This window comes from Mytilus galloprovincialis, chromosome 5 (assembly GCF_965363235.1).
Source record: "Mytilus galloprovincialis chromosome 5, xbMytGall1.hap1.1, whole genome shotgun sequence".
Taxonomy (NCBI): domain Eukaryota; kingdom Metazoa; phylum Mollusca; class Bivalvia; order Mytilida; family Mytilidae; genus Mytilus; species Mytilus galloprovincialis.
This window is the reverse complement of record NC_134842.1, coordinates 33,958,753-33,971,972: the sequence shown is the minus strand read 5'-3', so window position 1 is coordinate 33,971,972 and position 13,220 is coordinate 33,958,753. Positions and strand designations below refer to the sequence as shown.

Genomic DNA, 13,220 nt, shown 5'->3' with positions numbered 1-13,220 from the left:
GTTGCTTTTCATACCCGACTATAATACGACTATTGTCTACCAATGTAGACTTACTTATCCGTCGAAATAGTACCCTCCCGTATCCCCACCACCTAAACAAAAAGGGGGCCTTCATAAACAACAATTGTTTTATTCAAAAGTCTACCTGTTTTTTGTTTTAATTTCGTTGACATTTATGTTAAGCTGAGATGATTATTGTGCGGGGGCTTATCACTAGTGAGATGATAAAAACAAAAACAAAAAACTAGTGGGAACATGTCTTTTAACTGATATTCATTCGTCAATAGGTTATATTCATATGATTCAGTGCCCGTAAATATACCAGAATGAATAGATATAAAAACAGGAAATGTAATTACTGTCTAGTCAATTAAGTTTGATGCTTAATGTCACAGATAACCAGTCATTTCCTAGAATGTGAAATATTTCAGTCAAGACTAGGTCTTTCCATTTTTTATGTAGGTGTTTGATGTGTCTTTTTTATGTCTAGACCTTTTACTCACACTTTGTAATATGATTAAGTCATGTATATACCTAAAACAAGCTTCAAAGTATCCTTTCGAACTCTATTTCTCTGTATTCACTTTCGTGAAACAAAAATGCAAGACTATATCTTTTTGGAAAAATGCATTTAATATATTAATATATATATTTCGCTTTTGCAGACAGGTTATACTAAAAACATATGAATAAATTAATTTGATCGTGAAATAGTCATAAATTCTCGACCTGGTCATCGTTAATATATATAAATTAGTGACAAAATAATCATTATGATATATCAATGAGGTATTTATTGTGTTAAATTAACATATGAAGGCAACACGATCTGACCATTTTTTACGGTTAACTGAACGAGACATTATATTTCATTGTGCCAGTTTTCTTACTTTCCAAAAAGAAAACGCCACAATTCTTACTTGGAAATGTTAACCTTTTGAGTTTTTGTTAAAAGGAAAATTGATGATTATAATAATATTAAAAACCTATTATTCTTCGAAAGGTAAGTGAAATGAAGACTTGTATTTTTTACATTTTACAGCTTTTTTTCTAAAAAAAAAACCCACTTGCATGTACTTCTTTTTGCATTGAAACTTTGAATTAATTCGAATAAAATTCGATTAAATTGACACTATTTCATAGTGTATTAGGTGTAATTCTTGAAAGAATAAGTGTAATTTTAAACCATTTAATTCTTCTCTGAAAGTCGGCATAATGTTTATAATTTTGTTTAAATTAAATCATCAAAACCGAAATTTTTGGTACAAATACGTGTCCCAGAGAACATGCGACTTTTAAAATTGAGAATGTTTCTGATCTACGGCATGGTCAAAATTATGAGTCAACAAATGTAACAAGACGAGATCAAAACCATAAAAATGCTTTTAACGTAACATAATGTCACAAATCTACATTTTATTGTCAGACAATACACAAATAAAAAAAAAAAACGTGTTGCAAATTAATTGTTTTATTGCCATATATGAGGGTCCGAATGGGGGTTCTTTCCTTTCTGTATTCTTTAATTTCTCAAGTCATTGGTATATTATGTTCTTTAATTTGTTGGTGGATTTTCCTTATTAATCGACATTTGAACACCCCATTATTCTTTATTGTCATATTTGTTTTTACTTATTTTATCAATTCATTACGTTTTAATTCTTCATTATTTATTTCTTGCTCATTTAGTCATTATTTACTTTTCTGAAAATCCCATCCAGACACTCATATATTTTGTCAAATCGAATCACTCTGACCACCTTAGATAACCTTTATAAATAATTTGTTTATAACCAAAAAACTTGTTTTGTTTGCAGAGCCAAGATGTTGTTTACTTTCTTATACATTGTCTCTTCTGTGGTTATATTCAACAAAGCACAAGGTAAGTTCTTTTTATTGGCTATCTTTAAACGTAATTATTGCTTACATAACAACCAAACATAATTAATTGAAAAAAATCAATATAGTGGTTTGGACAAACGTATTAGAAAATCCACTTACAAACCGGTAGAACGTTCTATTTTGCCGAGAGTCAAATTATTCTCCTCTTTGAATGTTTTATTAATTATTTTTTTTACATTCAGTGAAAAATCAAATTTACTGAAAAGTTTGAAAAACATATTAAATAAGAAGCATTTGTGTAATCTCTTAGTACAATGTCATAAATAGTTGGTATATAATATTCATATACGAAAACTTTGACTTTAAACGCCGCCCTATACATGATGGCTCATGTGCAAAATAAACTAGATAAATGCATGGATATTTGACGACAGTTTTGAAGGCAATTTTAATTATAAATAATAGATATAAACAACTGGTCGGCATAATCATAAGTCAATCAAGAACATGATATCACAAAGAAAAAGTTTTCCATTGAGACAAAAACGCAACAACACGATGATGTCATTTAACAGAGTAAATAGAAGATGTATAATTAGATAACCCTGTCCTACGCCAATTCATTTTGTAACTGTATAGTACAATGCTCTATAGTATATTCAATATTGGATATTGGAATTGTTAAAGACTGCAGGAAAATACCAAAGGGATATTTAAACTCATAAGTCGAAAATGAACTATAACAATGACGTACATGGCAAGAAAAAACGACAAAAAAAAAAAAAAAAAAAAATCAAAAAGAAAATCTACAAAACAAAACAGAGAAAACCAAATGCTGAGTCACACGGATCCAACTAAAAACCGGGATGATCTCTAGTGCTCCGGATGGGTAAGCAGATCCTGCTCCACATGTTGAACCCATCGTGTTGCTAAAGCAAGTACAAACTCGGTTATAAGTCTTATTCAGCTGGTCACATGATTCAAGGAAAAGAGGACGGGATTGACATTACGACATGTTTAGAGCACACCCGTCGTCACTATTTTGGGTGATAAAGCATCAATGAGTTTAAAATTTCATGTTGTCAAAATTCGTCGTTTTAAAGAACAGAAAAATACAATAAAAGAATATGCAAATTCATTAAAGGGAAATTTAGTCAAAGTTTCTCAGTAAATCAAGGATGTATGCGATGAGCTGTTTGTAACCAAAAGGGACATTAAAAGATTATACAAGCCGACGTTTCTCAATCGTTTCAAAATTTATTAAAAAAGAAAATGTAAGATAGGATTGTTAGGAATCATGTCAGTATCGAAGGTTAAAGTATCCTCTCTAGATGTCTGTTTAACTGTCGTAATTAACATCTATACTGATATTTCTATTTTTAGCCGATTGTGGAGGGAAGGCAGATATAATATTTGCTATTCCTGGGAACGCAGACATTCCGGGGGAAGAATTCTTTCCGTTTGAACGATTTTTAACCATGCTTACAGATTATTTTCAAATCGACAGAGATAATGTAAATATTGGTCTGATATTATACGGAAGAGAAGCTGTGGCAATCAGTTGGCCGCAACCAATGAAGGATCAAACACAAACCAATACCAGAATAAGCCTTCTTGCGCAAAGAGAATTATACAATGGAAAACTAAAAGGAGCAGCAGATGTCAAAGCGGCACTTTACTTAATGCGACAAATGTTCAGAAATCCATCCGGTTATCCTCTGGTATTACCTAGACCCGACACCAAACAAATTGGAGTAATGTTCACCTATGGCTCAGTTCAGGCAGATATGATTCCCGATATCATTGCAGCTACAAAACAGTTTAAGGAAGCTGGAATCGACATGTATTCAGTTGGACGAATGCCGAATGGTGAATGGTTTCCAGAGATAGCCTCTCATAAATGTAATGTTTTCTCAATGGAAAGTTACTCGGAAGGTCTAAGAGGTCTTCTACCTTATATCGGGAGCAGTATATGCACAGGTTCGTTTCTTTTTGCATGTATTTCAAATTGATTATACACATATGAAAAATTACACAAATCAAACATCTGGTAAAAATCCCTTTTTTTGTTGCTATGAATCTGTACTGTTATAAACTATATATCTTAATATTTTTTCGTTCATCAACGGAAATTCAATCTGAATTATACATTTTGTGTTTTTTGTTTTCCCCTTTATCCAAACAGTTTTTTGTTAAATTGTATAATTAATATTTGATTCAAACAACAAATTCAGAATAAACAGAAAAAAAGTGTGTTAAATCAATAGTTTACAAGACGCTATATAAAAAAAACTAAAGACTAAGCAAGATGAACTCCAACAAAAAACCGAGGGTGATCTCCGCTAGGATATACATATCGTGCCTCACATATGGCATCAGTCGTTTTGATCAAAGTAAAAAAAAAAAATTCAACAGTTGTTTGATATCAAGAGTTATTGTTCTTTACATAGAACAAGTACTCTCATCCTGTCCTATAAGTTAGATTGAAAACAAAGACTGAATTGCATACATGTATGATTTAAATTGTTATATTTGTCTTGAGTCCAATTACTGACCTAAAGTGTTTCCCTTTCAGCAATAGAAGATGTTGTAAATGTTACAGCTGACAATTGTTTTCCAAGTAAGTAAACTTAAGCTCCGTTTAATTGTCAAAATTATTACAACGTTTAAGCAACACTGAAAGGAGTAGAACGGAATGTAGAATTTTCAGTGCTACAGTGGAGATAACTTCTTACCTCTCATCAAATATGTCACAATATGTCAGGAGAACTGTTCTAGAAAAGTATGTAGGACTGTCATCCTGACACCTTTTAGACAGTTCTTACCTATAACTGATCTTGACAGTTCTACCCTAGAACAGTATTAGACAGTTCTACGATTAGAACTGATTTGGTCAGTTCTATTAGGACTGACTAATTGATTTATTCATTTCTCTCCATAGAACAGTTTTTAGAACTCTTTGTCTTAAATATAAACAAGTCAAAAGAATATAATATATATTAAAAAAAAAATCATCACAGCACTCTTTTTACATTTCTCTAACTGCAGTGACGTCATTTAGAACTGTTCAACCATCCTGACAATTCCACGGTTAGAACTGTCTTGTCAGTTCTGTTGGCAGTTCTATGGTTACAACTGATTTGGACAGTTCTACCATAGAACTGATCCTGAAAGTTCTACCTAGAACTGATTTGGTCAGTTCTATAGCTAGAACTGATTCTGACAGTTATACTTAGAACAGTTCTAGGGTAGCACTGTTCTACGTTTGTAGTTAGAACTGTTCTATGACAGTTTATCTAAAACAGTTCTATGACAAATTATTTTGACAGTTCTAATGAGAGGTTAGAAGTTATCTCCACTGTATTTCAGAGTTTTGAACCTTGAAAATGTACGCTTTTGTAACGTTAGTATGAAAGATCGTTCAGGGCTTGCCTCAAAATGACCGGAAGTTAACAATCCACTATCTAGTGTTTCCCCATTTTTAATTTATTGACTCCATTTTAATGTGTACAGGACATTAATTTCATTTCAAACACAAATTCACATATAACCTCCCTTTGATTGTCAAAATTATAACAACGTATGAACAACATTGAACGGAACGTAAAATGTTCAGTGCTACATATTATAAATTAATCTAGTATATACTAAACACTTTCGTCGTGTCAATGATGGCGGTTTGATCGTAGTACATGTGTATTGTGTGCAACACAGACTTTTCGTCTAAATACCATTTAATACAAAGAAATGTTGGAAAACATCATATATCTGTTAACCCGAAATTTGCTGAACATCAAGAAAACGGAAACAGCGGCATTTTATTTCTTTACGTAAAATTAAATAAAATCTACGTTGTATTTTATTTATACAGACATGTAAATAAATTAGTGTTGTCAAATTGTACACTTTTTCCTAACCGGTTACTCGGATAATCGTTCGACTGATCAACCGGTTAACCGGTAGTTTAAGTTGGTGTTTGAAAGCTTTATCAATAGTACCTACACATAGATAATGTGGTATGAGTGTCAATTTGACAACATTTCATCCAAGTAATGAATTTACGCTTATGAAATTGAAGATTGTCCTTTGGCATTATAAGGCTTGTCTGTGAGGATTCCTGGGGAAGTTTGACTTTTAATAATCGAATACACCGTATCTATAGCGTTTGTACCAACTTCAGATTGAAAAATGAAAAAAAAATCTTCTTGAGCTCGTTGAACTGAATTTGTCTGAAACCGATTATTCTTTCCCTTTCTCTTGTTGTCTCCGAAAATAATGTTGAGTGTTTCAATTTGAAATGATTTATTATTAAAAGGAAGATATGGTATGATTGCCAATGAGACAATTCTTCACAAGAGACCAAAATGACACAGAAATGAACAACTATAGGTCACCGTACGACATGTTTCTTTACTTTGTTTGCTTGTTTATTTTAGCATGCAACTCGTACTATCACGTATACATTGGGTACATTCACACTGGTTTGCAAATCACAATTTTTGAGTTAGCATTTCGTTTAAAGTAATACTAAGCCTTGCACTACGGAGGTTGCACATTTAGATGTAGGTTTACACAATTTTAGATAAAAAACAAAATAATGAAGTAATTAGTAAAATTTAATTGCATTACTGATTTAAAATTACTGTTAAAAAAACATATATACTAATTATGTTTCTTTAAGATCCTGCCCCTTGCTCTAATTAATTTTATGTTTTTAGGATTAACAATAGCAATCAATATACTGGACAATTTATCTGTCAAATTAATTACCACGACGACATTTAAAAAAAAAACCATAACTATTTGTTCATTTCAATACAAATTTATATCAAATCTATCAAAATTGAAAAAAAGACCGGTTAACCGGTTAGCGTTTTTGGTATTCGGTATTCTGTCGAACCTTTACAATACATGCTAATTCATTTTTTTCTTTACAGAATTTTGGAAACCAAGTCCGAACCCACCAGTTATTTGCCCCTCCCTAAATGCAATATTTCAGGATCCTTATAATTGTGCCTACCTATTTAAATGTGATTTGAATATTCCTGCTCGTGAAAGATGTCCAACAGGGATGCTCTTTGACAACTCTATTAAAGCTTGCAATCATAAAGATGCAGTTCCATGTTACTCAATGATCACGTGTCCAAGTCACATGGGTCTGTTTCCGCATCCAGAAACCTGCAAAAAGTTTTTAAATTGTTTCGACAATATTCCATATGTTCAAAAGTGTCCACGTGATCTGTATTTTAATAATGAAACCAAAATCTGCGAGGAAGAGTACAAAGTTAATTGCATATTTCACTGAGAAGACAAATCAAACCGTCCGTTTTATGACCTTTGAAGGGATAATGTATTACAAACTAAGATATCGAAATCCTGAATATATGAAATTTCAAATTTGCCTTTAACACAAAAACTGAGTCCATTCGGAGAATGTCGGTAAATGGATGAGAAATTTCAGAAAACTTACTTTGTATGAGGAGAACAAATAGTGAGATGTTGTCAGCCTAGTGCTAAATAAATTGTAGTATAAGAATTGTTATTTATATGCAAAAGTATTAAAAAATGTCTGAAAATAAATAACTGATATGTAGCTTGTGGCTGCTCATAAGCAATGAGGTTGAAATATGTTTTAACCAATTCTCAAATGTTACAATAACATTGCGTTGCATGACTGTTAAACATTATCTCCCCTGACGAGTGTCTGTAATTTTGAATTTGATGTTTTAATCCGTTGCATAAAGCTGTTGAGAATGGTTTTGCTTATCAACAAAATTTTGTTTTGTTTATCAGCAATAAGTAGTTATGTTTATCTGTTAATCAGCGGTATGTTGCTTTCTTTATCAGCAAGTTATATAAAATAAGGAGATGTAATACCGGTATGATTTATATTGAAACAACCATCGAACAGAGTCCAAATATTATGCATTTAAGAACTAAAAAGTCATGGTACGGCCTTCATCAATGAGCCAAACCAATAATGTACAGTCAGTCTTATAACTCCTCGACATGATATAATACAGCATTTAATAAAAAAACCAAAACAAAACAAAAAACAAACGGACTAAACAATAATAAAACAATCAACCAGCACATATACAACAGTCAGCAACAAACAACAACCACTGAATCAGAGGCTACTGACGAGATAGACATGCATATAATGTAAAAGGTCCTATAACCTTGGGCAATGGTATATTCAGTGATCAATAGCTTCATGTGTCCGTGTTATGTTGCGTTATGTGTCAGTGTTTTGTTGCTGTGTGGGTCAGTATTATGTTGCCTCGAGTGTCAGTGTGATGTTGCTTTATGTGTCAACTTTATGTTGTTTTGAGTGTCGGTGTTATACTGCTTTCTGTTTCAGTGTTATAATCCTTTTGTGTCAGTGGTATACCGCTTTATGTGTCAGTGTTATACTGCTTTGTGTGTCAATGTTATGTTGTTTTGAGTGCCAGTGTTATACTGCTTTTTGTTTCAGTGTTATACTGCTTTTTGTTTCAGTGTTATACTCCTCTTGTGTCAGTGGTATACCGCCTTGTGTATCAGTGCTAGGTTGCTCTGTGTGTCAGTGTTAGGTACTTAGTGTATCAGTGTTATGATGCTTTGTTTATCAGTGTATCAGTGTTATGTTGCTTTGTTTATCAGTGTATCAGTGTTATGTTGCTTTGTTTATCAGTATATCAGTGTTATGTTGCTTTGTTTATCAGTGTATCAGTGTTATGTTGCTTTGTTTATCAGTGTATCAGTGTTATGATGCTTTGTTTATCAGTGTATCAGTGTTATGTTGCTTTGTTTATCAGTGTATCAGTGTTATGTTGATTTGTTTATCAGTATATCAGTGTTATGTGGCTTTGTTTATTAGTATATCAGTGTTATGTTGCTTTGCTTATCAGTGTATCAGTGTTAAGTTGCTTTGTTTATCAGTGTATCAGTGTTATATGTATGTTGCTTTGTTTATCAGTGATATCAGTGTTATGATGCTTTGTTTATCAGTATATCAGTGTTATGTTGCTTTGTTTATCAGTGTGTCAGTGTTATGTTGATTTGTTTATCAGTATATCAGTGTTATGTTGCTTTGTTTATCAGTGTATCAGTGTTATGTTGCTTTGTTTATCAGTGTATCAGTGTTATGTTGCTTTGTTTATCAGTGTATCAGTATTATGTTGCTTTGTTTATCAGTGTATTAGTGTTATGTTGCTTTGTTTATCAGTGTATCAGTGTTATGTTGCTTTGTTTATCAGTGATATCAGTGTTATGATGCTTTGTTTATCAGTATATCAGTGTTATGTTGCTTTGTTTATCAGTGTATCAGTGTTATGATGCTTTGTTTATCAGTGTATCAGTGTTATGTTGCTTTGTTTATCAATGCATCAGAGTTATGTTGCTTTGTTTATCAGTGATATGTTCAACTTGCTTTGTTTATCATATTGGTACAACCTGAAAGCTTTAATTTAAAATAATTTTGTGCCGGGTTTTGATTGAATGTAGCATACATGTGTTTTGAACATGTTACACCAGTTTTTATTACTTCGTTTTGTTAACTATTATGTTTTTTTTTAATGCAACAATTAGTTCTCAATAATTAATACAAATAAAAAAAAATGGGACAAAATGTCTGATTTTTTAATATCATATCATAGGGAACATATATACTAAGTTTCAAGTTGATTGGATTTCAACTTCCGATACAACACTACCTCGACCAAAAACTTTAATCTGAAGCGGGACAGACGGACGAACGGACGAACAAACGAACGAACGGACGCACAGACCAGAAAACACAATGCCCATAAATGGAGGATAAAAACATGAAGGATCTGTCGCAGGGGCGGATGCAGGAATTTTCGAAAGGGGGGGGGGTGCTAACCCAGGGCACCCAGGGCAAAGGGGGGGTGCAAAACATATGTCCCGATACAAATGCATTGATCGGCAAAAATAAAGGGGGGGGTGCGCACCCCCGGAACCCCCCCCCCCCCCCCCTGGATCCGCCACTGTGTCGGTATCAATCGGACATTTGACGGTCGAAAACATAGTTTTGCTGATCGTAAAACAATATTTGCCATGGCTAAGTCACATCCTGACGCCGGCAACTGTTATGTACATAGCAATTCTATGATCCTTTAATATTCCAATCCCAAAAGACCAACAACTCTGAAATACAAAAAAAGAACATAAATATTAGTAAAATAAAATTTCGTCAGATTCCTAGCGACGTAAGTCACACAGCAAACAAATGGTTACTTGATCTTACTGAACATAATCAACTGTATTTTTGCAATCATACCGTACCACATCTTTTTTTATATGTAGACACTCGTATTATATGAAAATTACATACTTCGCCCTCTCAAGTATAAAAAATGGTTTATGAAATGTACCCGCATAGGAAAAACAATTATAAATGCCATATTAAATGTGCAATTTTATACTTAGTCTATTAAACATTGTATATATATATATGTAATGTATTGTCGTATCTACGACTTGAACTGGACTGGTCAATTTTACGGTAGAGATTGACAATTTTATTGTTCAGATAATTTGTTCCTCAATAAAATCAATGAATAACGCCTGTAAAATCATTTTTTTGTCACAATGACAGCTAGCTATCGTGATTTTTTATAGACAGGAAAGGCATCAATGACAAATCCCAAGTTTACACGGAAGTTACACGTCGTTTAAGCAATCACTGCATAAATCACTTCGGACAAACCAAATGACAAAAAGTATACATGTTAGACAAGAATTATCTCCCTTCACATGGAAAAATGAAATTATTTATAAATAACATGAACAAAGGTTTGAATTTCTCCTACATCGATGTTCGCATAAAATCTTTACTCTTAGAAGTCCAAAATAAACTCAATGTATATAAAATTACCAAAGGAATATTCAAACTCATAATTCGAAAACAAACTGACAATGGCTTGACAAAACTATAAAGACGGAGCTACACGAACCCCACCAAAACCAAAGAAAATACAGTGAGTTTATTTTGGACCTAAGAGTAAAGATTTTGTGAATCACAAACATGTTAATCTTCCTTTGTTATCTTCGTCAATAGTCAAACACACTAGCGGATTTAGTTTTTTTTTTGGAGTGGTTCGCAACCCAAACCCCCCGGCTTGAAAATCTTTAAATAATTTTTGTATTAACCATTTCTTGTTTTAATGTTATCTTTACTATAAATTGAATATCCAGAACTGAATAGGGTGGCACGAAAACGATGTAATGATAAAAGAATTAGGGACAATCAGGAAAGTGAAAGTGGGACAAATGCAGTTATAATTTTAGATGTATCATTTCAAATTGTTTCGATTAATTATTGACGCATAATTAGAAACATGCTTGGTTGCTCTTATGGAATAAAACATTTTTATAGCGTGTTTTTTTTTTTCAAATGAATAAGCATACACAAAGGCATACTTTACATTATTAGCATAATTATTATGAATTGAAAAATACGAAAAGATACATTTTACTTAATCATCCAAAACTTAATTTAAGAGATCAATACATCATACAAAATACAGATTAAAACAGTTCGTCATAAACATACTTGGTTCATATGTACTTAGTTCAGTTAAACATACAACGATGTAGCCCAATACGTAAATGTAAATTATAATAATACTTGCTTATAAAAATAGAAGATGTGGTATGATTGCAAATGAGATAACTCTCCACAAGAGACCAAAATGACACAGAAATTAACAACTACAGGTCACCGTACGGTCTTCAACAATGAGCAAAGCCAATACCGCATAGTCAGCTATAAAAGACCCCGAAATGACAATGTAAAACAATTTAAACGAGAAAACTAACGGACTTATTTAGTGCGTAATTGTTGATTGTTCATTCCATTAAAAACGCACACAACAAAAATCTCAGTACAGAACGCAAGGTCGACAGTGTTTGATATGTTTTCCATGTTTTCATATTCCTAGGTGTCACAGAAAGTCATTGCAGACTAAATACTTAAAAACTGAGCACAACCCTTATTCAGAAGTCAAAGTTTGACTTGCAATGAACACTTACATCCCCTGTTCTTATCAAAGTAATGAAGAATCGTATCTCAGTCAGATGATTCATTAGAGAATATGTAAATTATTATATTGTTATGTGTTTCTTTATTCTACATTGGCTAGGGGTATAGGGGAAGGGGGTTTGGATCTCAAAAAACATGTTTAACCTCGCCGCTATTTTGCGCCTGTCCCAAGTTAGAAGCCTCTGGACTTTGTAAGTCTTGTATGTGTTTTAATTTTTAATTAGTTCATTTATATATATTTTGGATTTAAGTGTGACGTCCATTTTCACTGATCATGAACTAGTACACAATTTTATTTAGGGGCCAGCTGATGACATCTTCCGGGTGTGGGAATTTTTCTCGCTGCGGTGAAGACCCATTGGTGGCCTCCGACTTGTTTGCACTTTTGTCGGGTTGTTGTCTCTTTAATATAGTCCCCATTTCCATTCTCAATTTTTAAGATTGAAATTATCACATTGAATCACATTTATCATCGTCTTTATTTGAGTTGTCTGAGTCTTGTTGGGTGTTTTAGTTGTCTGAGTCTTGTTGGGTGTTTTTAGTTGTCTGAGTCTTGTTAAATGCTTTAAATTGTCGTTGTTGTTCTTAGTGCTTTGGGTTATCTGGGTCTTGAGTGTTTCAAGATATCGGAGTCTTATTGAGTGTTTTTAGTTGTCGGTGTCCTCTTGAGTGTTTTGAGTTTTCGGAGACTTCTTGCGTGTTTTGAGTGAAGTCTTTTTATGTTGTTCTTCAGATAATTTTGTCTATTTGTGGTGTTGGGTTGCTGTCTACCAAACATGATATGTTTTTCTTCATATGTCATGACTCGTGTTTCTGAAATAAAATTCATCAGATATATATCAGAAGGGATTAAAAAGATGACTTTCACAGTGAAATTTAGTAATTTTAGGGAGACCAACCAAATAATAAATAAATAAGAGAACTTGGAAATGCACGACTGTCTACTTGTGGCATTTCAGTATGTTCTGGAGTTTCCTTTAAATGTTATTGACCAAGGCATTTTATTGAGTCGAAGGTAAATAGATTTTACCTTTGTGATGCAAAAGTGAATCGGATTTCCATGCGGATAACATCTGTTTCTGTGAAAAAGATACATTCGTTTAAAAGATACCATGAGCCTGGAATGTGAATGCTTTCTTTTTTACGAAAACGAATTAATGCTAAGTAATTGTCTGTTTGTCATAAAATATTATTGTGAAGTGTTTTTCTAATTTAGTTATTTTTTTTTTATCATATCTTATTATTCGTGAACTTAAAAACTACTTAATTCTTTTGGATCATGCATTAACAATTATAACCATAAATTAAGAGGATACTGTCACGTTGTTGG

General features: G+C 32.7%; 1 protein-coding gene across 1 annotated transcript; it reads left to right on the top strand.

The window, feature by feature from the left end:
* Positions 1-830: 830 nt before the first annotated feature.
* LOC143075669 (collagen alpha-1(XII) chain-like) lies at positions 831-7,378 on the top strand. The gene is made up of 5 exons (XM_076251190.1): positions 831-1,003; positions 1,818-1,882; positions 3,226-3,822; positions 4,418-4,462; positions 6,780-7,378. Exons 2-5 carry the CDS (start codon positions 1,825-1,827, stop codon positions 7,145-7,147), a joined length of 1,068 nt encoding a protein of 355 aa, XP_076107305.1. The 5' UTR covers positions 831-1,003; positions 1,818-1,824; the 3' UTR covers positions 7,148-7,378.
* The last annotated feature ends 5,842 nt before the right edge of the window (positions 7,379-13,220 follow it).

Excerpts from the sequence above, each read along its gene's own strand:
- LOC143075669 (XM_076251190.1), top strand. The coding sequence starts at position 1,825 with ATGTTGTTTACTTTCTTATACATTGTCTCTTCTGTGGTTATATTCAAC. Across the intron at positions 1,883-3,225 it reads TATATTCAACAAAGCACAAG|CCGATTGTGGAGGGAAGGCA; the intron begins GTAAGTTCTTTT and ends TTCTATTTTTAG. Across the intron at positions 4,463-6,779 it reads AGCTGACAATTGTTTTCCAA|AATTTTGGAAACCAAGTCCG; the intron begins GTAAGTAAACTT and ends TTTTCTTTACAG.